Source organism: Haliotis rubra, unplaced genomic scaffold, assembly GCF_003918875.1.
Source record: "Haliotis rubra isolate DU_JTF1 unplaced genomic scaffold, ASM391887v1 Scf274, whole genome shotgun sequence".
NCBI lineage: Eukaryota > Metazoa > Mollusca > Gastropoda > Lepetellida > Haliotidae > Haliotis > Haliotis rubra.
The window spans coordinates 897,717-909,974 of NW_025766825.1; the positions used below are offsets into that span (position 1 = coordinate 897,717).

The following is a 12,258-nucleotide window of genomic DNA, read 5'->3' on the forward strand; positions in this document are numbered from 1 at the left end:
ACTAAAGACCTATTCTAACCCGGATCTTCACGGGGAACACAAGCATGGGTTACTGAAGACCAAATTCTAACCCGGATCTTCACGGGGTAGACGAACGTGGGTTGCTGAAGACCAATTCTAAACCGGATCTTCACGGGGTAGACAAACGTGGGTCACTGAAGACCTATTCTAACCCGGATCTTCTCGGGGTAGACAAACATGGGTTGCTGAAGACCTATTCTAACCCTGATCTTCACGGGGAACACAAGCATGGGTTACTGAAGACCAACTCTAACCTGAATCTTCACGGGGTAGACAAACGTGGGTCACTGAAGACCTATTCTAACCCGGATCTTCACGGGTGTCAGCTGTTTCAAGATTTATATGTTACAGTTTGGGACCAGCAGTTGAAAACGGAAGATATAACAGTGTGGAACATGTACAGCACCTATGTCTTTGGTCTTGCGAAAAATAACAGTCATGTTGAAGATAATAACAAAATAATAATAATGATTCATTTATATAGCGCCTAGTATCCATCTGTCAACGTTCAACATGTTGCGGCAATCATCATTGTTATCAATGGCCAACATGTTGCCACAATCATCATTGTTATCAACGGCCAACATGATCATTATTACCCTGGATAACCCAAGCTGCCAGTCAGGCGCTAGAAGGCTAATAGTCACATAACTTATCCCACCGGGTACCCATTTTCTGCTAGGTGAACATAGGCAATCTTGAACAAACTGTACTTGCCTAGGGTGAGATCACAGTATCACGTGTGCTCCGTTGTGGGGTAGCAGGGGCGGATACAGGATTTTCGTTTGTGTGTGTGTGTGTGTGTGTGTGTGTGTGTGTGTGTGTGTGCGTGTGTGTGTGTGTGTGTGTGTGTGTGTGTGTGTGTGTGTGTTGCACCCCAATCCTCGGAACCCTGGGCATAAAACATGTAGTACATGCAAACACCCAGGCACGCCGTGATATAACTGGAATACTATTAAACGGCTATAGCCAACTCATTCACACATTCATTGAAATCATATCATCTGAAATAGAAACGATAAAACCCTTTCCACGTTCATAGGAAATCTCTGCCAAAATCAGAGTCGATTGTACAATTGTGAACAATTTCCTCCACATGTCTACCATAAAACTTCTTGAAAACTTTACTGAGGCCTTGAATGTTGTAACCTTGATCAAGAGCTGTATGAGGCTCATTGAAATCCTGATAAAAGGAGCACGCTCGATTGTACCTCAAAAGTTGTGAAACACCAAGGTTGGAGCTGTTACAGTATCGCTCGACATGAAAGGGAAGTTGACTATTGGAAAGGTGAAATCATTCCTTTTGTCATACAGCCTTGTAGAGAGAGAGTTTCAGATTCACTCTGAATCTCTATGCATAGATCTAAACATAAATATATCTAAAACGATTTTATACCAGGGTGTATCAATAAACAGAGGACAAAGCTAAAGTGTTCTACGAGTTGACCATTGTACTGAAACGAATCTGTCAGGATATATAATGCCCTTGAGGGTGCGGAATACTCGTTTGGGCCGATATTCACAAATTGCTACAGCCCTCTCAGATATTATACCATTGATGGGACATTCACGAAGCGAAACTGGTATTGTATACCTTTTGAGATCGCTCACAGCCACCGTCACTCTCGTTACCCTGACTACTTTGTATCAGTGTACAACACAAACAGCCGTGGATGTGAATAGGAGGTCGTAGCGTCTCCAGTGTAGTCGCCACAGAGTGGTAATACCAGTTCAACTGACAGCTCCTTTCCAGAGCGTGACGAATTAGCCTTCCGCTTTCATCGCGGCCGTTACGTGACATTGATATTTTGTCTTTGGAGTCCAATTACGGCAAGTTTTGAAAAGGTTTACGGCTGACTTACAATTTCCCAGATTAATTTACCTTTTATACTTTATTATCGTCATGTATCCGTGATTACAGACAAACTCAAAAAACACATTTGATCTTAATTGCATAATTCTTTATGTAAAAACAGTTCCATTTTCACAATGGTTGGGTGAACTTTATAGGACTAACAAAGGAATAGCTAATTACGGCTAATTTGTACAATAACGAAATTGGTAAAGCTCTTCAGTTCATAACATACTACACTCTTAAATAAAAGAAACGCATAAGCCATTGTTAGAAGAATTTATTGCGTTAGTTTAAGAGCAAATATTTCATCTCATTTCAGTGGTAAAAAGGTGAAAATGTACGTCTATAGATTAAAGAGTTCGCCAACACAACAGCAGTCTTTATTGTTGTGTTTCTGTTTGTTTGAGTCCACAAGATAGCGTGATGTTTTTATTCAGTATGTGCACCAACTGCAACCTGGCTTATAGGTCTGGCTGTACCATCAAAATTTTGGTTGCACCTTAAAAAATGTCACTGGTTCTAAAAAGTAGTATTAATACTTGTTTTTAGCAATTTTCATAACAAGTACTGAGTATCAGATTACCTATATTTATAAATCTCAGTTATGTGATTACTGCTACTTAACTGATTCATGGGTGAGTGAGTGAGTGAGTTTATTTTTACGCCGCTATTAGCAATATTCTAGCAATATCACGGCGGGGGAAACAAGAAATGGGTTTAACACATTGTACTCATCTGGGGAATCGAACCCGGGTCTTCTGCGTGACTAGCGAACGCTTTAACCACGAGGCTACCCCACCGCCCCTAGCTGATTCATCAGTACACAAATGTTTATGTTTATGGTTAAGTCACGCGGAGAACGCGTATTGCTTCCAGACACTTATTTCCCAGTTAAAACACACGATGACTATTAGATGTTGTTGGATTTATTGTTACTTGCAGTGCAACCTGCTACTGAAGGTAACCTGCACCAGACCTTCAACACGCACCACTGCAGGCTGTAAATTACGAAATCACATCCTGGTCATGTGACTGTTGAAAATCGTGTTGAACAGCTTCCCAAGGGAGGAGGACAAGCGACATCAAACATTTGGGCTACGTCAGTTTCTCAATGAACGTCGTCAGTCTGGCTGCCTTACAAGTTGAGGGCGAGCAAGGTAGGGCACGCTAGTTACTCATTCTATTTTGTTTATATTATTTTTCAGGAGCTAAAAGTTTTTTTGTATTCACGTTTCAGGCTAAGATATGGTCTTGAGGATAATTGTCGCAACATGTTGAACGTTGATAACATTGATGATTGTCGCAACAAGTTGGCCGTTGATAACAATGATTGTCGCAACATGTTGAACGTTGGCAACAATGAAAATTGTCACAACATGTTGAACGTTGGCAACAATGATGATTGTCGCAACATGTTGAACGTTGATAAAAATGATGATTGTCGCAACATGTTGAACGTTGATAACAATGATGATTGTCGCAACATGTTGAACTTTGATAACAACGATGATAGTCGCGACATGTTGAACGTTGATAACAATGATGATTGTTGCAGCATGTTGGCCGTTGATAACAATGATGATTGTTGTGACATGTTGAACGTTGGCAACAATGATGATTGTCGCAACATGTTGAACGTTGATAACAATGATGATTGTCGCAACATGTTGAACGTTGATAACAATGATGATTGTCGCAACATGTTGAACGTTGATAACAATGATGATAGTCGCAACATGTTGAACGTTGATAACAATGATGATTGTCGCAACATGTTGGCCGTTGATAACAATGATGATTTGTCATGTTGAACTTTGATAACAATGTTGAACGTTGATAACAATGATGATTGTCGCAACATGTTGGCCGTTGATAACAATGATGATTGTCGCAACATGTTGAACGTTGATAACAATGATGATTGTCGCAACATGTTGAACGTTGATAACAATGATGATTGTCGCAACATGTTGAACGTTGATAACAATGATGATTAGTCGCAACATGTTGAACGTTGATAACAATGATGATTGTCGCAACATGTTGGCCGTTGATAACAATGATGATTGTCGCAACATGTTGAACATGTTGAACGTTGAACAATGATGATTAACAATGTTGAACGATGTTGTCGTTGATAACATGTTGAACGTTGATAACAATGATGATTGTCGCAACATGTTGAACGAACAATGATGATAACAATGATGATTGAACTTTGATAACAATGTTGCAACGTTGGCAACAATGATGATTGTCGCAACATGTTGAACGCGTTGATAACAATGATGATTGTCATAACATGTTGGCCGTTGATAACAACAATGCAACATGTTGAACGTTGATAACAATGATGATTGTCGCAACATGTTGAACGTTGATAACAATGATGATTGTCGCAACATGTTGAACGTTGATAACAATGATGATTGTCGCAACATGTTGGCCGTTGATAACAATGGTGATTGTCGCACCATGTTGAACTTTGATAACAATGGTGATAGTCGCAACATGTTGAACGTTGATAACAATGATGATTTTCGCAACATGTTGGCCGTTGATAACAATGATGATTGTCGCAACATGTTGAACGTTGGCAACAATGATGATTGTCACAACATGTTGAACGTTGATAACAATGATGATTGTCGAAACATGTTGGCCGTTGATAACAATGATGATTGTCGCACCATGTTGAACTTTGATAACAATGGTGATAGTCGCAACATGTTGAACGTTGATAACAATGATGATTTTCGCAACATGTTGAACTTTGATAACAATGATGATTGTCGCAACATGTTGAACGTTGGCAACAATGATGATTGTCACAACATGTTGAACGTTGATAACAATGATGATTGTCGCAACATGTTGGCCGTTGATAACAATGATGATTGTCGCAACATGTTGAACGTTGGCAACAATGATGATTGTCACAACATGTTGAACGTTGATAACAATGATGATTGTCGAAACATGTTGGCCGTTGATAACAATGGTGATTGTCGCAACATGTTGAACGTTGATAACAATGATGATTGTCGCAACATGTTGAACGTTGATAACAATGATGATTGTCGCAACATGTTGGCCGTTGATAGCAATGATGATTGTCGCAACATGTTGAACGTTGGCAACAATGATGATTGTCGCACCATGTTGAACGTTGATAACAATGATGATTGTCGAAACATGTTGAACTTTGATAAAAATGATGATTGTCGCAACATGTTGAACGTTGGCAACAATGATGATTGTCGCAACATGTTGGCCGTTGATAACAATGATGATTTTCGCAACATGTTGAACTTTGATAAGAATGATGATTGTTGCAACATGTTGGCCGTTGATAACGTCATATCATACAAGAAAAGCCTTTAAAAAGGCAACGTTATTGGGGGCCACTGGCCCATCATACAGATACAAGATACAGCGTATAACATAATGAAGCGCCTGAAATATGTATTATACATGTGGTAACTTGCTGGTAGAACAGCCAGGTGTGCGAGTTGCACGTGTGAAATTCACGAAAAGTTTAGATTTTTGATTGAAGATAAAGCATATCTAACATAATTAGAATTTGAAAAAGCCTTTGATTCTGTAGAACATGGATTTATTGAAACAGCTTTTAAAGTTTGGTTTTTCAGATCGAATGGTAAAAATGATAAAGATCTGTCTCAATGAAACATTCTTGTGTCATTAATAATAATCGATCCACAAGCTATCATAGTATTTCTAAAGGTGTAAAACAAGGGTGTCCGACGAGTCCGTTAATTTTCTTTTTATGCGCAGAGATGATAAACAGTACTACTTAACTTACGCAGTTTAAACACAACAGAGGGTCTCAAAAGCAATAATGAAATCATGAAATGAATTTAGTTGGCTCACGATTCTGCACCCATACTTAAAACTACAACATTGGTATGCAATGCTATACATTTTCATAAATACCAAACTCAATTTACTTGATTAAAAATCAATGTGAATAAATCGGTCGTTATGGCAATCAATGAAGATAGGAAAGAAAAAGATTCTATCGAGATTGAATGGCTTAGGAAGGTTTAAAAATTTTAATTTAAGAAAAGTTTTAAATAAGCATGACATAATAGAATGCCCAGACCCGTATCCAAGTTGAACGTGTTGTAGGTATACAACACAAGGTGCACAGTAGGTACACAACTGAAGACGCACAGAAGGCACACAACTCAAGGCGCACACAACTCAAGGTGCACAGTAGGTACACAACTCAAGGTGCACAGAAGGTACACAACTCAAGGCGCACAGTACGCACACAACTCAAGGCTGTGAATGGCTCTCAACAGATATTTCAATCAGCCTATAGAACGTTTCACAGCATGGAAACTACACTTCTGAAAGTCCAAAATGACATCCTTCGAGGTATTGACTCTGACGGAGCAGTAGTTCTTGTCCTTTTGGACCTCTCATCAGCTTTTGACACCACTGAGCATCAGGTACTACTCTCTACTCTATGCAAGAGGTGTGATGTCGGAGGAACCGCTCCATCGTGGTTCCGATCATACATCTCAGGCAGACAACAGTCCGTCGTTGTTGATGGAGCTAGTATTTGGTGTTCCCCAAGGGTCTGTCCTAGGTCCGCTGTTGTTCACCATATACACATCCCCACTCGGTGACTTAATGAGATCTTTTGGATTGGGTTACACTTATACGCAGACGCCACCCAGATATATCTAGCCTTCCCATATATCTAGCCTTCCCAGATATATCTAGCCTTCCCAGATATATCTAGCCTTCCCAGATATATCTAGCGTTCAGACCTTTAGAAAACTCATCAATCACATCAGCATTTGCTCGTTTGGAGTATTGTGTGGATAGCATCAGAAAATGGATGTCAGGCAATCTTCTCAAACAATCATTATCCAATAAACTCGCTTCTTACAAATATGTGATATTGTTGACGTTCAGAGCTTTCGAACGATACTCAACACAAAACGTGAGTGAGTGAGTTTAGTTTTACGCCGCACTCAGCAATATTCAAGCTATATGGCGGCGGTCTGTAAATAATCGAATCTGGACCAGACAATCCAGTGATCAACAGCATGAGCATCGATCTGCGCCATTGGGAACCGATGACATGTGTCAACCAAGTCAGCGAGCCTGACCACCCGATCCCCTTAGTCGCCTCTTACAACAAGCATGGGTTGCTGAAGATCAATATTCTAACCCGGGTCTTCACTGGTCTATAACTGTAAACCATTGTGACGTCATACGTCTAACAGTATTACATTAGTGTAATATTTCCGTAAAATATTGCACTGCAGTATCTTCCACGGGCGAGTAATAAACTATTTTATCATCTAATGAGTGTTATCGGTGCAATAAAGCAATCTGATAAACTTGGTATCCAAATCTGATAACTATGCAAATTACGTCAATCCACGAAAAAACTTTCTCAAAACTCCATACATGCCATGCGAATCCCAAAACGTTTTAACATTTCATTGATGACGTCGTCGCGAGTTTGCGTTGCGTGGACGATTTTGTAAACAAACATGGCTGCCCCCATTATCAAAATCGTGATTCTGTAAAAATTGAAGACAGAGGTTCTGGAGTTGTTACTGCAGTAATTGACTTTGGAAAACATGAAACGGAGAACTGCGTTCAAATTGAAGGTACGGATTATGAGGCACGAGTCTAAGAAAGGTACAACCAAGGGTTTCGATCGATCGATCACAACAAAGATGACGACGAATCGATTCCGTCAGGTATCAGAAACTGATATTAATGAGGTGATTACCCGCAATGAAAATAGAAACACTACCAAGAAAACCCTGCCCTATTTTGTTGTTCTTTTTAGACAGAAAGATCTTATTTTAAGCATGAGTTATGTTTGCGCTGTATTAGCGATTAGTCACAACCATATGCCGCCGTCAAGAACGACCTTCACCTTGGTGTACCGCTAAGTATTCTTACGCGAATGCTCGATTCTCTTCATATATAAATTCACGTACGATTTGCTTCTTTTTAAAGAGTTATTTTAAGAATGACATTGTATGATAAAGAGATTATTAACCTCGAGTCTTTCCGTATCATTAATATCATATATTAGGAGTAAAAATATGTATTGTGCTCGCCAAAGGCTGGCATAAAACAATTTTTATTCGTAATATATGATATTAATGATACGGAAACACTCTCGGTTAATAATTTCTATTTCTCCTTCTTCTTCTCTATATGATCATTCAGACTCTGAGGGCGGTGGGGTAGCCTAGTGGTTAAAGCGTTGGCTCGTCACGCCGAGGACCCGGGTTCGAATCCCCACATGGGTACATTGTGTGAAGCCCATTTCTGGTGTCCCCTGCCGTGATGTTGCTGGAATATTGCTAAAAGCGGCGTAAAACCAAACTCACTCATTCAGACTCGGAAGTCATTATCTGAACATACACTACACCATTTCAATACTTTACAGGAGTCTCATATTACCAGCAAGGACCTGTAAAATGCATTGACGAGAGTCCTGATGTCCGCGCTGTTCTCATACGCCTGGACTACAATATTACTTTGTACTAACCTACGTACAAATTCACAAACTGTAGACATCTACTGTAATAACTTAAGGCTGTTTACAATCGTTTATATATTATGTATGTTCCCACATTCACTTGTTGAGGCGGTGGCAGCTGGAAGACACATTGAAACTTAAAGATTTTCCGTCTAAGAATTGATTCAACTCACAATGACTGCAGCAATACTCGGATAGATGTGGAGCGTGTATATGATCTGACGGTGTTCGAAATACCGCAGCACCTCTAGTAAGCGCCCGGGCTCTTATATTTTCAACGGAATTCCAGACATGTCGCTTAGTAGAGACCCTGCGCTTCTGCGCTTACTCGGTGTAATTACCGTAATTGTTAGAGGCCGGCGCTAATAAGAGGCTCGGCGCTTATTTGAGGCTCGGCGCTTATTAGAGGCCCGGCGCTTATTAGAGGCCCGACGCTTATTAGAGGCTCGGCGCTTACACTGTAAAACTTTACCGTTAAATTTTACGGTAAAAGTTTGGCAGCCATGCTGCCGGTAAAAACTCAGTAGCTTTACGGGATACCGTAATAAATTCATACCGTAAAATATACGGTAAAACTCTGGCAGCCATGCTGCCGGTACAAAACCAGTAACTTTACGGGATACCGTAATAATTCATACCGTAAAATATACGGCAATAGTTTGGCAGCCGTGCTGCCGGTACAAAACCAGTAGCTTTACGGTGTACCGAATGTATTCATACCGTAAAATATACGGTGAAATTGTGGCAGCCGGTAGAATTCCTGTGCATGTATAGCCAAATAAAGTAATAACCATTTACTGAGGTTACCTGCACATAACAGCTGAAAGGCAACAGCATTGGAATGTTAGCTACAACATGGGAACTATATCTATAATTGTCTTGCTTTAAATGCTGCGAACATATGCTATTCAAAAAAAGATGAATCTTTGAACCAGATGATTCAGATTTTATTGTTTTCAGTGTGAAGCTGGTCTTTTCTTACATCATCAGAGTTAGTATAACGATGTTAACCTAAGTTGGCATAGTATATGCTGTATACAGCTATACCCCCTCGTACTTTGTTTAAGCTGGGGAAAAGAGGCGACAAAATGATGTGCATTAACAGCAAACCAAAAAAGAAACATTTCTCTATGTCCTGATGACAATATAGGTCTCTAACAATATAACTAATCCACGTGGACTGATATAAACAGTGATCTGTCTGAAAACATTACATGAAACAGAAAACACTAAACGCAAACAGAATACCATTTCCATATGCTAGACTCACCCTGAACACAAAAGCAAAATGAGAAACAGGTCAATGTCCTGTGCTCAGATTACGATAATACAATTTCCCTCTAATGGAGAATTATTCGTCAAAGGAGTATTAGAAAACCTTAAGGTTTGAAAATGTCCAACATAAAAGAACTCAATAACACGAACATTTTCCGTGAAGGAGAAAACTTAAAATATATATGCCAATTAATCTTCTGAAACATTTTACAAAATTACACAAAATCACACGGCCCAGACTCTAGCATTACTTTAATGGTGTAATAAAAAGACGGCCATCTTTCTTCAAATTGTTCCTTTCATTAAACGATCCTTCAAACTGCTCAGATATTTCTAATCTCAAATAAGATACCAATTCACAGTGAATTTTAACAGAATAGATGAACTTTAAAACAATAAAATCACAACATTCAGAAGTGAAATTCTTCCGTGAAAATATAAATAATCGTACCGTAGTACTGTTAGTCCTCCCGTTTAATGCAATTAATTTTGAACATTTAAGCATTTCTAAAAGCTAAATGTCAACTAAAACTGAATCTATTCAATTTGATCTGTTTCATAAATGCTACGTCATGAAATAAGGATTGTGTTTATACATATCCAACATTGCAAGACCGCTCATATCCTTGATGTACACTGACATCATATGAACCACTTCCCAAAAAAATATATCAATTATCTGTCTTACCGTCAACAGACAACAGAATGCCAGGGACAGCTTACAATCATCTTCTTAACATCGACAAAGAGGACAGCTAAGTGTCAAGAAAAACTGAATCTATTCAAGGTGATATGTTATATAAATGCTATGTCATGAAAAACGCCTAAGTATTGTGTTTAAACATATCCAACATTGCAAGACCGCTCATATCTTTGATGTACACTGACATCATATGAACCACTTCTAAAGTAAATACATCTTACCGTCAACAGAAAACCGAATGCCATGGACAGCTTACAATCATCATATAAACTAAATGGAAGAGCACCAAGTGCAAACATGACACAGAAGTGTTCATTGTCCTGTTATAGACTCCAGTCCACCATGCTATCACACTATGAGTCTGATTCCAGCCACTCAAAATCCGCAAGAGCGTTGATTAATCTGAGTACCTTGGGTTAATCTTAACCTTCTTCTTTTTTCCTTTGTTCCCTTTAGATCCTCTATCAGGGTTGATGCCAATGAAACATCTGAATCATATTAAAAACATAATTAAACAATCACTTGAGGATGTGATTCAAGTAAGGTATTTATTTATGTTAAACACACCGTGCCTGTGTTGAGTGCATTGTATACTCATTCTTCACGGACTGCTTTATATGCTTTAAAATCTACCACATATGACTAAAATGGCACACGATTATTCCTTTACTGGGCTCTAATTCATATAATTTCATGGATTTTAAAGAAGAAAAGATGTATCTTTCAATTCTGTCATAGAAGCAAAACAAGCAATCTGCTTGTATTTTGTCATCCACCTCTGACTATTCTACTGAATGTACATACCTCTGAATAAACTCCATGGTTGCTGAAACCGCCGGGGGATACTCCAGATTGAACACGTAGAATGATGCAAAGAATGCAGAGAAGGCATCCATGAAGCTTGGGATTCTTCCCATGGATGAAATGACCATTCTGTCACACATTAACATGTACGACTTGCCAGCAAGGACTGAATCACCTGGAACAAAAAGTATAAGAGATCACTTTATAAGAGCATTATCTGACTGGCTTCTTAGACATCGTTCTGAAATTTTTTTCTCTGTGGATCTAAATTAAATGCCTCCGGGGCATGGATAGTATCCTTTAAATTATCCACAGTGCAACTTTTAATGTTAGTATTTTAACAGACTACGAAAGTATGCATAGGAAACTGTCCTTGTGGGTACATCTAGAAATACTGCCACCAACAAAGCTCAATATTACATTTGAAATAACTGAATAAAATATTTACCAAAACTAGCAGCAGTAGTGATTCCATTCCTGTGGTCGCCTCTACTTCTCCAACACTTGCTGTTTCCTGTTCCAACAGTTTGTAAAAATAAAATGAATAAACAGGAAAACACTCCATGAGCATAATGTCTTGAGGAGACGTTTTGATTTCATACTGATACTGAAAACTGTAGAAAATCAATAGAATTGAATAGAGGTCCATCTAAGTTTAAACTTGGTCTTCAGAGCAATGATAATAATTCACCACCTGCATTTTACTATTAAAATATATCTTACATCAACGACAAAGAAGACATCTTTCTCATTTTCCCCAAAATGGTTCAGAACTCCTACAAGTTTGTGCTTTTTTTTAGCTGAACCCAGTTGATTCACAACTTCAAAGGCATCCTGGTACAAAATTATCTGGAAAGAGTCCATGTGTGTTTGAAAGAATTCGTTGTCTTTATACAGTGAGCCCTGGTGAATGTCCTGCAAACGTGGCTGTTGCTCACCACTGTCAATAGGGCTTGACATATGTGATCTGTGGTAGGTATATATATTGGACAATGTTTTGTGGATAGGGACATACTGAAATGTTCGCTCCCTGCCACTTTCTTCACTGAATCCCAA

At 39.0% G+C, this 12,258-nt stretch overlaps 2 protein-coding genes across 2 annotated transcripts in view; both read left to right on the top strand.

Annotated features, from left to right (window-relative positions):
• Positions 1-2,973: 2,973 nt before the first annotated feature.
• Positions 2,974-12,258, top strand: part of LOC124280794 (beta-1,3-galactosyltransferase 1-like) — a 76,466-nt gene continuing 67,181 nt past the window's right edge. Inside the window, exon 1 of the mRNA XM_046716768.1 lies at positions 2,974-3,033. The gene's annotated coding sequence lies outside the window, so the exon portion shown is untranslated. The remainder of the gene's footprint in view (positions 3,034-12,258) is intronic.
• On the top strand, positions 4,208-5,260 carry LOC124280815 (putative uncharacterized protein DDB_G0286901). Its single transcript, XM_046716796.1, has one exon. It carries the CDS (start codon positions 4,208-4,210, stop codon positions 5,258-5,260), a length of 1,053 nt encoding a protein of 350 aa, XP_046572752.1.

Excerpts from the sequence above, each read along its gene's own strand:
- LOC124280815 (XM_046716796.1), top strand. The coding sequence starts at position 4,208 with ATGTTGAACGTTGATAACAATGATGATTGTCGCAACATGTTGAACGTT.